The sequence below is a fragment of the Mustelus asterias genome, chromosome 16 (genome assembly GCF_964213995.1).
Source record: "Mustelus asterias chromosome 16, sMusAst1.hap1.1, whole genome shotgun sequence".
Taxonomy (NCBI): Eukaryota; Metazoa; Chordata; class Chondrichthyes; order Carcharhiniformes; family Triakidae; genus Mustelus; species Mustelus asterias.
In genome coordinates this window covers 28,890,420-28,906,053 of record NC_135816.1, presented here as the reverse complement: position 1 = coordinate 28,906,053, position 15,634 = coordinate 28,890,420, and the positions used below count along the sequence as shown (strand labels likewise).

The window sequence follows — 15,634 nt, the reverse complement described above, 5'->3', positions numbered from 1 at the left end:
GGCTAAGTCATGGCAAGAGAGCGTAGTGTGCTCCTCCTGCTCTATGTGGGAAGCCGGGAACATTTACAGTGCCCAATGCCAGCATTTGCACAGGAAGTGTCTCCAGTTGCAGTTCCTGGAAGGCTGGGTTTTGGAGGTGGAGTGGCAGCTGCGGATATTGTAGAACCTCCATGAGGTGCAGAGTATTGTAGATAGAACATGTAGACTGGTGGTTACACCGCAGGCTAAGACTACACAGGCAGGAAGGGAATGAGTGACCACCAGGCAGAGCAAGAGGAGTAGGCAGGCAGAGCAAGAGCCTCCTGTGGAGATTCCCCTACAAAGCAGATGGATACCGTTGGATACCGTTGGGGGGAATGGTTTCTCAGGGGAAAGCAGCAACAGCCAAATTAATTGTACCACGGTTGGCTCTGTTGCACAGGAGAGGAGTAAAAAGAGTAAATATGCAATAGTTACAGAGGATTCAATTGTAAGGGGAATAGATAGGCATTTCCATGGCCGCAAATGCAAATGGGACCCCAGGGTGGTATATTGCCTCCCTGGTGCCAGGGTCAAGGGATGTCTCAGAGCAGCTACAGAACATTCTGGAAGGGGAGGTCAAAAAGACAGTGGTTGTGGTACACATTGGTATAAATGTCATTGGCTAAAAAAAAAAGGGATGATGCCCTAAAAGCAGGATATAAGGAGTTGGGAAGTAAGTGAAAAGTAGGATCTTAAAAGTAGTGATCTCCGGATTACCCTCAGTGTCACATGCTAGTCTGAGTAGAAATAGCAGGAGATATCAGATAAATACATGGCTGAAGAGATGGTGTGAGGGGAAGGATTTCAGATTCTTGGGACATTGGGGCTGGTTCTGGAAGAGTAGGACCAGCACAAACAGGATGGATTATACCTGAGCAGGACCGGGACTGATGTCCTAAGGGGAGTATTTGCTAGAATACTTGGGGAAGGTTTAAACTAAAATGGCAGGGAGGATGGGAACTTATGCAAGGAGTCAGAGGAGGGAGAAACACGGACAAGGGCAAAAGTCAAAAAGGGAAATAGGAAAAGTGAAAGGCAGAGAAATCAAGGCCAGAATCAAACAGGGTCACAGTAAAAAAAAATGGGAATGGGACAAGGAACGATAAAGAATCAAGCCTTAAGGCTTTGTGCCTTAGTGCTTGCAATAAATTTGCAATAAAGTGGATGAATTATTTGTGCAAATAGACTAATATGTAAACTAATATGATATCGTTGGAATTATGGAAACATGGCTGTATGATGATAACATCCAGGGATATTCAATCTTTCGGCAGCAAAAAGGAAAAGGCAGTGGGGCTGCATTGCTGGTTAAAGAGGAGGTTAATGCAATAGTGAAGAAGGATATTAGCTCCGATGATGTGGAATCTGTTTGGGTAGGGCTGAGAAACACCAAACGGCAAGAAACGTTAATGGAGATTGTATATAGACTCCCCCTCCCCCAACACTGTCAGGTGATCTTGGGGGTGGCATTAAACTGGAAATTAGAGATGTATGCGATAAAGGAATATTTGTGTTCATGGATGACGTTAATCTACATATCATAGATCATAGAAACCCTACAGTGCAGAAGGAGGCCATTCGGCCCATCGAGTCTGCACCGACCACAATCCCACCCAGGCCCTACCCCCACATATTTTACCCGCTAATCCAACTAACCTACACATCCCAGGACTCTAAGGGGCAATTTTTTAACCTGGCCAATCAACCTAACCTGCACATCTTTGGACTGTGGGAGGAAACCGGAGCACCCGGAGGAAACCCATGCAGACACGAGGAGAATGTGCAAACTCCACACAGACAGTGACCCGAGCCGGGAATCGAACCCGGGACCCTGGAGCTGTGAAGCAGCAGTGCTAACCACTGTGCTACCGTGCCGCCCCTTTTTTTTTCGGCCAGCAGCTGTTCATCCCTCTACTCACATCTCTGTATTTGTTCCAGAGACTGTATAGTCTGGACAAATCCAATTAGTCACCGTACAATAGGGGATAAGTTCCTTGCATGTGTGCAGGTTGGTTTTCTGGACTAGTACATTGACTTGACCAGGGAAGAAGGGCCCTGGAATAATTGATATTATTTGATTTAAAGTATCTTCCAAAGGGTTTAGCTTAAAGGGCTAAGTCATAGCAGGAGAGTGTAGCGTGCTCCTCCTGTTCTATGTGGGAAGCCGGGAACATTTTCAGTGCCCATTGAATAGAGAACAGGCCATCCTAGACTGGATATTGGGTGATGAGAGAGGAATAATTGACAATCTATTTGGGGCAGACCCCTGGGGATGAACAACCATAATATAATAGAATTCTTCATCAAGATGGAGAGTGACGTAGTTGATTCTGAGACTAGAGTCCTGAATCTAAATTAAGGAAGCTATGATGGTCTGAGGCACGATTGGCTATGGTGGATTGGGAAACATTACTTATAGGGATGATGGTGGATAGGCAACATTCAAAGAGCGCAATTGTTTATTTCTGTCTGGCATTAAAATAAAATGAGAACAGTGGCCAAACCATGACTTATTAGGCAAATTAGAAATAGTATTAGATCCAAGGGAGGGGCACACAAATAGGCCAGAAAAAACAGCAGACCTAAGGATTGGGAGCAGTTTAGAATTCAGCAAAGGAGGACAACGGGATTGATTAAAAAGAGGAAAATAGATTACAAGAGTAAACCTGAGGGGAACATGAAAACTGACTGTAAAAGCTCCTATACGTATGTGAAGAGGGAAAAAAAACCTGGTGGACACAAATGTAGGTCCCTTACAGTCAGAAACCGAAATTTATAATGGGGAACAAAGAAATGGCTGATCAACTAAATACATACTTTGGTTCTGTCTTCATAAAGGAGGACACAAATGATGTACCAAAAATGTAGGGGAACACAGGGTTTAGAGAGAGGGAGGAACTGAAAGAAAACAGTATTAATTGGGAAATGGTGTTCGGGAAATTGATGGGATTGAAGGCCAATCATTTCCATGGCCGCAAATGGGACTCCTGGATGGTATATTGCCTCCCAGGTGCCAGGGTCAAGGATGTCTCAGAGCAGCTACAGAACATTCTGGAAGGGGAGAGTGAACCGCCAGTGGTTGTGGTACACATTGGTACAAATTACATTGGCTAAAAAAAGGGATGAGGTCCTAAAAGCAGAATATAAGGAGTTAGGAAGTAAGTGAAAAGTAAGTAAGTGAACTGGTCCACAGCCAGTTAATCTACATCCCAGTGTACATAAGGAAGTGGCCTTAGAAATAGTGGGGGCGATTCTCCCATCGCGACCCGCAACTTTTCTGGCGGGTCGGGCTGGGAGATGCGTGTTGTCGGCCTTTTTCTGGATTTGTGCATGCGACGGGAACGCATGCACGTCTCCCAGAGCCGGAGAACAGTCGGAGTCCAGACCACGCTGGAAACCGGCGAGAAGACAGGTAAGTCATTTGAAGCTTTTTTTAATGTAGTTTAAATATGTTTAGCAATTCATTATCAGGAAATTGCCCGTCCCGATTGAATCTCCCACCCCGCCAGGATTCAGAGTAGCTCCCCACATTCAGGGAACTAACGGGAAACCCCGCCAGAATGAAGGGGGGGGCAATTGGGGCCCCCCAGAAGGTGGGGCAGTGGGGGGGTGTGGCCCTGGGCATGGGCACCTTGGCAGTGCCAGCCTGTGCCCCCTGGCATTGCCCAAGGGGCAAAGTGCCTACGCCCAGCGGGCACCTTGGTATTGCCCATCAGGCATCGGGCAGTGCCAAGGGGACGGGGCCTACTGTGAGGGGGCCTAGGGGTGATCAGTGGGGGTGGGAGGTCCCGCTGCCACTCTGCATGGCGATCGGTCTGGAATGGAGGGAGGGCAGTGATTGGGACGGGCTGGGGGGTGGTCTGCTGGGTGTGGCCTGCCTCCTGGGGAGGGGTCTGACCCCGTGGGGGAGGTCAACAGGGGGGGCTTGCTGGGGTGAGGAGGGTGGGGCAATCGCCTCTGCTGTGGGGGGGGGGGGTGTGGGCTGGACATCGGGGCGCTAAGGGCAGGGGGGGTTCAGGGCTGGCCCGGGAATTGCTGTGGAGGCCGCAATCGGGCCGTGGAGGGTGGGCTGGAGGGGCAAAACTGCGGGGGTCCCGGGCTGGCTAGCGATCGAGCTGGCCAGCAAGCGGGGAGATTGACAGATCGGGATCACTGTGCATGGGCAGAGTTCCTGAACTGTCAAACTCTGGCACAAATAGGCTCTGTCCCCCTGGGTTTTTAATGAGATTCATGATTGGGACCTCTGCAGGGCACAGAGTGGGGAGATTCGGGTGTGAAGTTGAACTGAGAAAACAGTCATGATCTGGAACAGTTTTCCCACCAATTCAGCACTTTTGGCAGAATCGCCCGCAGTGTGTGCATTGGTGATCATCTTCTGAGCTTTAAAAGACTTTGGACAATTTCAGATTGGAGGGTAGCTAATGTAGCCCCATTATTTAAAAAGGGAGGTAGGGAGAAAAAGGGGAATTATAGACCTGTAAGCCTGATGTCAGTAATGGGGAAAAAGTTACAGTCCATTATGAAAGATTTAATAGCCCAGCACTTGGAAAACAGTGGCAGAATTGGACAGAGTCAGCATGACTTTACAAAAGGGAAATTATGCTTGACAAATCTACTGGAATTCTTTGAGCATGTAACTCATGGACTTGATGAGGGGGGGGCGGCAGTGGATATGGCTTATTTGGACTTTCAGGAGGCTTTCGACAAAGTCCCACATAAGAGATGTGCGTGTAAAATTAAAAGGCATGGCATTAGGAGTAGTGTATTCTAAGCACTGGGGCGGCACGGTAGCACAGTGGTTAGCACTGCTGCTTCATAGCTCCAGGGTCCTGGGTTCGATTCCCGGCTCGGGTCACTGTCTGTGTGGAGTTTGCACATTCTCCTCGTGTCTGCGTGGGTTTCCTCCGGGTGATCCGGTTTCCTCCCACAGTCCAAAGATGTGCGGGTTAGGTTGATTGGCCAGGTTAAAAAAAAATTGCCCCTTAGAGTCCTGCTCTAAGAGGAGAGATTGGATCAATTAGGATTATATTCACTGGAGTTTAGAAGAACGTAGGACGGAATCGCTTGGAAACCTATAAAATTCTAGCAGATCTATACAGATAGATGCAAGAAGGATGTTCCCGATGGTGGGGGTGTCCAGAACCAGGGGTCACACAGTCTAAGGACATGGGATAAATCATTTAGGACTGAGATGAGGAGAAATTTCTTCACCCAGAGAGTGGTGAGCCTGTGGAATTGAAGCAGTTGATGCCAAAACATTGTATGTTTTCAAGGTATTGCTCTTGGGGTGAAAGGGATCAAAGGATACGGGGAGAAAGTGGGAACAGATTACTGGGTTGGATGATTAGCCATAATCATAATGAATGATGGAACAGGCTCGATGGGCCAAATGGCCTATTCTCGCTCCTATTTTACATGTTTCTATTTACCTGTGCACCCCCAGTGGATTCCCTTCACCTGATTCCCATTTTTAAAAATTAGGGCAATGTCTAATTTGGGGAACAATGTGGCGGGGAGCCCACTAATGGATGTTAATGTATTGAAATGAAGTTTCCCATCTTCCTGGGCAGGAACCTCATTATGTCACTGGTGTGTGGCCGGGAAAAATTGGAAAACAAGCTTTCATGGAAATCTGTGCCCATGGCGCTGTTTGCACTTGCGGTGAATGCAGACAGAAAATCAACCCCAATATAACATTCTTTCACATTATGGTTACTCCTCCCTACAGACACCTTTACGACAAGGTTAATAATTAACCCTTTCTCATTGCACAACACTAGAACCAAATAACCTGTCTCCTTTGCACACTGATCTAGAACTATGATGCTAGATTACTTTTAATATTTTTGTTAAAAAATCATGTTCTCTGCAGTTGTAAACAGACCTTTTCAGTTTTTTTCTAATGTTGCCAGGCTGTCTGCTAGAAGTCCTTTTGTTGCTGCTTCAATGGCTTGACCGGGGTTTCATTTATTTTTATTATGGGTCTCAGGTACTCTGGGTACTCAGGTACTCATATGACCCTGCATTGTGAGGGGGAAGATTGATTGACAAGTCAAGGTCAGGTGGTTCCTCCTCAGAAGTGTTCAAGGACTTACTTTCAGTTTTGGTTTAGAAGGGGGTGGAAATCAAGCTGAGAAGAAGTATTTCTCTCTCTCTCCCTGGTTTTGGAAATTCTGCGGTTAGTTGTAAGCAAGGTTCCTGGCCTTCTTTGAGTGGAAAATCTGCTGTTGGTGGTTGGCTTGACTAGAATCTCCCTGGTGTTTTGGGAAACCATTCTGACTCCAAGCTTGCCTGTGTGTGCTTCAAGAGAATTCAACCAAACGACCAAATTCTAGTATCACGTGAGCATTAGTCTTTGCTCTATTAAACCTGTGGCAAAGATTTTGTTTGTGGGATTTGTTTCATTGGAACGGTGTTTAGCTGTTAAGGTTTATCCAATACGATGATTGTTTTTTACTTCTTATTTGTAATTGGTTAAAGCTGCTGCTAATTTTCTTTCTATACATACTGTATACTTAAATAAACTTTGTTTGATAAAAGCTCCTTAGTGGGTCAGTTGAATCGTAGCTAAGGTGAAATGTCTCACATTCACCCTAGCCAAATTCAAAGCGCAAAACTTATGATCCAGGCGGACTTCATAAAACGCTTTGGAGTTTCTGACCTGGATTATAGCAAACACTATCTTGTGTGTGTTTCATGAATTCATCTTCGAAACTATCACTGAAATTTGTACCATTTACTAATGAAAATGCACCTTCATTAAAAAGGAAAGAAAGCTGAGAAGGAATAATTTTGTTTAAAGCATTCCCCTGTTTTATCAAAGAAAATCGGAGCATCTACAGAACTGTTTACTTGATGTTCCTGTAAAACTTTGACCAGTGTGAAGATGCTTGAATTTGGTATTTTTCTGTTTGGGAACACCCCCTGGAGATTCTTTAGCCATGCTATTGTTTGCCCTGATAAACAAAACCAGATATTCAATATCCTAACATCAATTCAGCGAGGCAGCCAGCAATCTAAGCTGCAATCGAAATTTGATCTCCATATTGTGAAACAATGAACATAAATTATATTTTCTGCAACCGGAGATCTTGTGGTATGGTGGGTAACCTCTGAGTCACAGCTTCGAATCCCACCCCAGGACTTGGTGGCCAAGGAATGTCAAACATGTTGAGTGTGTCAACATGTAAATTCTTCCAAACATGCTGATGGCTGGTGGTAAGAACGGGAGAGACTCCTGGTCAGCCACGCTTATGTGGAGTGGTGTCCCTCAAGCTGCAAGTCCCTGGCAACACCGTTCTGGGAATTACTAGCTATGGAAACAAATGAAAGTCTACCTTAATGCAGCACCAGGTGCAGGAAGAGAATTGGAATATTTACTATTGACAAGAGAAAGTTGACAACAGTGAAAGCCTGTTAAACAAGCGGCATAACATGTGCAGATCTTTCAAATGATATATTATCAACCTTTATAAATAGTTTTTATTTTACTTACACCTGCATTGTGTATTAATGTTATTAATATAACATGCCCGTGGAGCTTTTAGATTGCACTTTTATTCTATTGGAAAATTAAGTATCCAATTATATTTCAGACTGTAATATTGTGTATGAAAATATTTTGTTCAGGGATATCTAGAAATTGCTATCATTGTCCATTAGAAACTACCTGCACTGACCTGCAACCAGGAACTTGAATATAGACCACATTTTTCTCTTCTGGAATTCTATTTTTTCCGACTATAACTATGGGTGGCACAGTGGCACAGTGCTTAGCACTGTTGCCTCACAGCAAGAAGTCTCACAACACCAGGTTAAAGTCCAACAGGTTTATTTGGTAGCAAATACCATAAGCTTTCGGAGCGCTGCCCCTTCGTCAGATGGAGTGAAAATCTGTTCTCCAACAGTGCACAGAGACACAACATCAAGTTACAGAATACTAATTAGAATGCAAATCTCTACAGCCAGCCAGGTCTTAAAGGTACAGATAAGGTGGGTGGAGGGAACATTAAACACAGGTTAAAGAGATGTGTATTGCCTCACAGCACCAGAGACCTGGGTTCAATTCCGGCCTTGGGTAACACTATCTGTGTGGAGTTTGTACTTTCTCCCTGTGTCTCTGTGGGTTTCCTCCGGGTGCTCCAGTTTCATAGAACATAGAACAGTACAGAACAGGCCCTTCGGCCCACGATGTTGTGCCGAGCTTTATCTGAAACCAAGATCAAGCTATCCCACTCCCTATCATCCTGGTGTGCTCCATGTGCCTACCCAATAACCGCTTAAATGTTCCTAAAGTGTCTGACTCCATTATCACTGCAGGCAGTCCATTCCACACCCCAACCACTCACTGCGTAAAGAACCTACCTCTGATATCCTTCCTATATCTCCCACCATGAACCCTATAGTTATGCCCCCTTGTAATAGCTCCATCCACCCGAGGAAATAGTCTTTGAACGTTCACCCTATCTATCCCCTTCATCATTTTATAAACCTCTATTAAGTCTCCCCTCAGCCTCCTCCGCTCCAGAGAGAACAGCCCTAGCTCCCTCAACCTTTCACTGGTTTCCTCCCACAGTCCAAAAATGTGCGGGTTAGGTTGATTGGCAATGCAAACCCTAGTTTTAGGGGGATTGGTAGGGTAAATGTGTGGAGTAATGGGAATAGGGCTTGGGTGGGATGTGGTGGGTGCAGACTTGATGGGCCGAATGGCCTCCTTTTGTCCTGCAGGGAATCTAATTTCACATTCAGTGGCTGAAGGAACAAACTTGTCACTATATATGTTGGCTGAGTGAATCTGTGATTGCTTTACAATTAGTATTGTAGGTCTGTCGCTGTATGTTAATTATTTTTGTTATTATTAATCAAAACAGCCAACTTTCATTCTCAGATACATCAGTTGGATGACGGGCAAGTCAAGCAGAATGTCTGGATTATGTTGTTAAGTAAGAGCTTGGTCATTTCAATGGTCAGGTCTCACTTACATGGAATCGGTGCGCTGCCCACAGATTTCCTGTTTAGCTTGCCAATTGTGGAAGGCAAATCAATAGAACTTAGCCAGATGAGGACCATTCAACAAAATGGCCAGTCTGAAGTGGAGAATGTCAAGGGGTGATGGTTAGATTCTCTCTCATTGGAGATGGTCAATACCTGACACTTTTGTGGTGCAAATGCTACTTGCCACTTGCCATCCCTGAATATTGTTCAGGTCTTGCTCTGTATATGGACATGGACTGCTTCAGTGTCTGAGGAGTCGTGACTGGTGCTGAATATTGTGCAATCATCTGCAAACATCCCACTTCTGGTGTTATGATGGAAGAAAGGTTAAAGCAGCTGAAGATGGTCAGACCTAGGACACTGCCCTGAGGAATTACTTTACTAATATCCTGGAGCTGAGATAATTGACCTCCAACAACCTCAACCACCTTCTTTTGTGCTAGGTGTGACTTCAATGAGGTTTTACCCTTGATTCCCATTGATTGCAGTTTTGCTAGAGCTTCTTAGACATAGAACATAGAACAGTACAGCACAGAACAGGCCCTTCGGCCCACGATGTTGTGCCAAGCTTTATCTGAAACCAAGATCAAGCTATCCCACTCCCTATCATCCTGGTGTGCTCCATGTGCCTATCCAATAACCACTTAAATGTTCCGAAAGTGTCTGACTCCACTATCACAGCAGGCAGTCCATTAAACACCCCAACCACTCTCTGCGTAAAGAACCTACCTCTGATATCCTTCCTGTATCTCCCACCACGAACCCTATAGTTATGCCCCCTTGTAATAGCTCTATCCACCCGAGGAAATAGTCTTTGAACATTCACTCTATCTATCCCCTTCATCATTTTATAAACCTCTATTAAGTCTCCCTTCAGCCTCCTCCGCTCCAGAGAGAACAGCCCTAGCTCCCTCAACCTTTCCTCATAAGACCTACCCTCCAAACCAGGCAGCATCCTGGTAAATCTCCTCTGCACTCTTTCCAGCGCTTCCACATCCTTCTTATAGTGAGGTGACCAGAACTGCACACAATATTCCAAATGTGGTCTCACCAAGGTCCTGTACAGTTGCAGCATAACCCCACGGCTCTTAAACTCCAACCCCCTGTTAATAAAAGCTAACACACTATAGGCCTTCTTCACAGCTCTATCCACTTGAGTGGCAACCTTTAGAGATCTGTGGATATAGACCCCAAGATCTCTCTGTTCCTCCACAGTCTTCAGAACCCTACCTTTGACCCTGTAATCCACATTTAAATTAGTCCTACCAAAATTAATCACCTCACATTTATCAGGGTTAAACTCCATTTGCCATTTTTTAGCCCAGCTTTGCATCCTATCTCTGCCTCTTTGCAGCCTACAACAGCCCTCCACCTCATCCACTACTCCACCAATCTTGGTGTCATCAGCAAATTTACTGATCCACCCTTCAGCCCCCTCCTCTAAGTCATTAATAAAAATCACAAAGGGCAGAGGACCAAGCACTGATCCCTGCGGCACTCCGCTAGCAACCTGCCTCCAACCCGAAAATTTTCCATCCACCACCACCCTCTGTCTTCGATCAGACAGCCAGTTACCTATCCAATCGGCCAACTTTCCCTCTATCCCACACCTCCTCACTTTCATCATAAGCCGACCATGTGGGACCTTATCAAACGCCTTACTAAAATCCATGTATATGACATCAACTACCCTACCTTCATCAACACACTTAGTTACCTCCTCAAAAAATGCTATCAAATTTGTGAGGCACGACTTGCCCTTCACGAATCCGTGCTGACTATCCCGGATTAATCCGCATCTTTCTAAATGGTCGTAAATCCCATCTCTAAGGACCTTTTCCATCAATTTACCAACCACCGAAGTAAGACTAACCGGTCTATAATTACCAGGGTCATTTCTATTCCCTTTCTTAAACAGAGGAACAACATTCGCCATTCTCCAGTCCTCTGGCACCATCCCCATGGAGGACCCAAAGATCAAAGCCAAAGGCTCTGCAATCTCATCCCTTGCCTCCCAAAGAATCCTAGGATACATTTCATCAGGCCCAGGGGACTTATCGACCTTCAGTTTATTCAAAACTGCCAGGACATCCACCCTCCGAACATCTATTTCCTCCAGCCTATTAGCCTGTAACACCTTCTCTTCCTGAAAAACATGGCCCCTCTCCTTGGTGAACACTGAAGAAAAGTATTCATTCATCACCTCGCCTATCTCTACTGACTCCATACACAAGTTCCCACTACTGTCCTTGACCAGCCCTAACCTCACCCTGGTCATTCTTTTATTCCTCACATAAGAGTAAAAAGCCTTGGGGTTTTCCTTGATCCGACCCGCCAAGGACTTCTCGTGTCCCCTCCTAGCTCTCCTAAGCCCCTTTTTCAGCTCATTCCTTGCTAACTTTAACCCTCAATCGAGCCATTTGAACCTTGTTTCCTCATCCCTACATAAGCTTCCCTCTTCCTTTTCACAAGACATTCCACCTCTTTCGTGAACCATGGTTCCCTCACTCGGCCATTTCCTCCCTGCCTGACAGGGACATACCTATCAAGGACACCCAGTATTTGTTCCTTGAAAAAGTTCCACTTTTCATTAGTTCCTTTCTCTGACAGTTTATGCCCCCTAATTCTTGCCTAATCGCATCATAATTACCTCTCCCCCAATTGTAAACCTTGCCCTGCCGTACGGCCCTATCCCTCTCCATTTCAATAACAAAAGACACCAAATTGTGGTCACTATCTCCAACGTGCTCTCCCACAACCAAATCTAACACTTGGCCTGGTTCATTTCCCAGTACCAAATTCAATGTGGCCTCACCTCTTGTCGGCCTATCCACATATTGTGTCAGGAAACCCTCCTGCACACTCTGCACAAAAACTGCCCCATCCGAACTATTTGACCTACAAAGGTTCCAATCAATATTTGGAAAGTTAAAGTCCCCCATGACAACTACCCTGTGACCCCCACACATATCCATAATCTGCTCAGCAATTTCTTCCTCCACATCTCTATTACTATTTGGGGGCCTATAGTAAACTCCTAACAACGTGATCGCTCCTTTCCTATTTCTAACCTCAGCCCATATTACCTCAGTGTGCAGATCCCCCTCGAAGTGCCTTTCCGCAGCCGTTAAACTATCCTTGATTAACAATGCCACTCCTCCACCTCTTTTACCAGCTTCCCTACACTTAGTGAAACATCTATACCCCGGAACGTCCAACAACCATCCCTGTCCTTGTTCTACCCATGTCTCAGTAATGGCCACAACATCGTAGTCCCAAGTACCAATCCACGCCCCAAGTTCATCTACCTTGTTCCGGATGCTCCTTACATTGAAGTAGACACACTTCAACCCACCTTCCTGTCTACCGGTACCCACCCTTGACCCTGATACCTTCCCCAATACCTCACCACCCTCACTGACTTCTGGACTACAACTCCTTTTCCCACTCCCCTAACAAATTAGTTTAAACTCCCCTGAAGAGTCGTAACAAATTTCCCTCCCAGGATATTGGTGCCCCTCTGGTTCAGGTGCACCCCATCCTGTTTGTACAGGTCCCACCTTCCCCAGAATGTGTTCCAATTATCCACGTATCTGAAACCCTCCCTCCTACACCATCCCTGCAACCACATGTTTAACTGCACTCTCTCCCTGTTCCTCAACTCGCTATCACGTGGCACCGGCAACATATCAGAGATGACCACATGTTTCGTCTTGGCTCTCAGCTTCCAGCCCAGCTCCAGAAATTCCTGCTTTAAATCCCCGTCCCTTCTCTTACCTATGTCATTGGTACCAATGTGTACCACGACTTGTGACTGTTTCCCCTCCCCCTTCAGAATCCGGAAAACACGGTCTGAGACGTCACGGACCTTGGCATCCGGTAGGCAACATACCATCCGTGAGTCTCTTTTGCTGCCACAGAACCTCCTATCTATCCCTCTACCTAACGAGTCCCCAATAACTATTGCCCCCCCGCTCTGCCCCTTACCCTCCCGAGCCACAGAGACGGACACAGTGCTGGAGATCCTCTCACTGCGGCTCACCACTGGTATGTCATCCCCCTCAACCGTATCCAAAGCGGAATTCTTGATTCAACACTTGTTCAAATGCTGCCTTGATGTCAAGGCATCTCACCTCACTTCTGGCATTCAGCTCTTTTGCCCATATTTGAACCAAGTATGTAATGAGATCAGGAGCTGAGTGACCCTGTTGGAACCCAAACTGAGTGTCAGTGAGCAGATTATTGATAGCACCGTTGATGACCCCTTCCATCACATTGCTGATGATCGAGAGTAGACTGATTGAGTGGGAATTGGCCAGGTTTGATTTGTCCCTCTTTTTGTGTGCAGAACACACCTGAGCAATTTCCCACATTGCCATGTAGATGCCAATGTTGTATCTGTACTGGAAGAGCTTGGCTCCCTTAACTTCTCTATCTCTCCATTTCTCTCGCCTCCTTTAAGATTCTTCTTAAAATTGACCTCTGATCAAGTTTTAAGTAATGTGACTGAATATTTTGTTCTTTGGCTTGGTGTTAGTTCTTCTTGCAACATATTCTTGTGAAACTCTTTGGGACTTGCTCTCCATTAAACTTGCTGTAGAAATGCAATTAGTTGTTATTTGCATCCAGTTGTGAGAGCCTATAAGACACTTCTCAACCTGTAGGTACAGGTTTCATATGTTTCAGAAGGGTAATCAGGTCAATAGCTGGGAGTTTTGCCAACGTGACTAATACAAAGCTCAGGCTTACATAACTTTCTCTGATTCCATGCTATGGGGTACCTTGAGACTTCACTTGCATTAAAGGTACTACATAAATCATAGAATCCCTACAGTGCAGAAGCAGGACATTCGGTCCATCGAATCTACAGCTACTCTCCGACAGAGCATCTTATCCAGGCCCACCGCCTGCCCTATCCCTGTAACCCCATGCATTTAACCCATTCATCCCCCTAACCTACACATCATGGGACGTTAAGGGGCAATTGAGCATGGTACCTTGGGACTGTGGGAGAAAAACAAGAGCACCCAGAGGAAACCCATGCAGACATGGGGAGAATGTGCAAACTCCGCACAGACAGTCACCCAAGGCTGGAATCGAATTCGGGTCCCTAGCACTGTGAGGCAGCAGCAGCGCTGTGAGGTTAGCAGAGCTAACCACAGTGCCAGCATATTGGTGCTATGAAAAGTATGTCCTCTGCGTTAGAAATTGTTGTGATTATTAGTGGAAAGAATATTTTTATGTTCATGAGAACATACAGGCTGAAAAGAGGTTGCAGCTCATCTGACTTGTCCTATTATGGATGAGATACCATACTATACAATACCTTTGTCCCTCTTCTATTTTTCAAGGTACATATCGATAGTCTATCTAAATCTGCAGTAATTGCTCCAGTCAATTTCATTGCTTCCTTTGGCAACTCATTCCTCACACTCACCACTCCCAACTAGTTTGATCTAAACTACTTCACTCAAATAAACTTTAAATACTGCTGATGCTGGATATCTGAACACATGTGGACTCCAAGTGTTCTCAACAGATGCTGCCAGACCTGAGTTTGTCCAGCATTTCCTGGTTTCATGTCTTTTCACAGCCCGCCTCCTGATTTTGAGACAATGCCCTATTGTTGTAGGATCTTTGTTTTAAACAAATTGAGGTTGGTATTGGGAAATTATATCAATTAGAACAAACCTTTTAAAACTGGAGCGAAGTTGAGGTCAGAGGGGAACAAAACTTACAAACGCCTGTTAAGGTTTAAATTTCCAATGTAACTCATGGTAACATAATTACACCTGTCTGTTTCCAGGCATTGCAAAATAAAGAATTAGAGTTACTTGGTTCTGTTTAGATTCAAATGCATTAGTCCCTTGGGTTTTTGAAAAAAAACTTACCCTCACAATCTAATCTCAGAGTCCCTATTGTCAGTGTAATGACTGTGTTCCTTCAGCCACTTACCTCGCTGACGATGGTGGAGATGTACTGATCCTTACTGTACTCCCAACCATCCAAACAGGGCTCCTGTTCTAGCTCAGACATATTGAAGGAATCTGGATCGGGAAAAGTCTGTGAAAGATTCACAATCACATCCAGCCGGTACCGTCTACATTTGCTGTATTGGAGTTCGTCTTTTTCTAGCTCCAGAGGGATAGTCCTATTGATCCACGCTTCACTCAGATTGAGATCCCCCGGAATTAAACAGCGATGCTCTGGAATATCCCCGACAAAAACTATAGACAATCCGCCGAAGCCATTGGGAAAGACACTGAGGCTCAGGAGGAAGAAGGTAGCTCTCTGGTAGGGTCCCCATTCTCCGAGGAAAGCGGTGATTTCATCGTAATCCCGCATGCTGGTGACAGTGGAGGGAGACTGGCAGCGATTAACTTCCGTAAAAGTGCAAGAATTGGCCGTCGGAGGGCGGGCCACAAGTTTGCAGAACTGCATTATTTCAAAGTCTAAATAATTCTAGATCGTTTTAAAATAGTTTGATCTTTCTCCGACATTGGCTCTGTATTCTTAAAGCGGATTCATTCATGAGTTTAAAATTCTTTTGGCAGGAGAAACCTTTTTCCTTTCTGAATCAGAACCACCAAGTTCTGCTTGCCAACTTTGCACAGACTCA

The 15,634-nt window shown here is 45.5% G+C and overlaps 1 protein-coding gene across 1 annotated transcript in view; it reads right to left on the bottom strand.

Annotated features, from left to right (window-relative positions):
- Nucleotides 1-15,360, bottom strand: part of LOC144505470 (organic cation/carnitine transporter 2-like) — a 93,140-nt gene extending 77,780 nt beyond the window's left edge. Inside the window, exon 1 of the mRNA XM_078231581.1 lies at nt 14,971-15,360. Within this exon, the coding sequence (XP_078087707.1) occupies nt 14,971-15,360 (390 nt within the window). The remainder of the gene's footprint in view (nt 1-14,970) is intronic.
- Nucleotides 15,361-15,634: the final 274 nt, after the last annotated feature.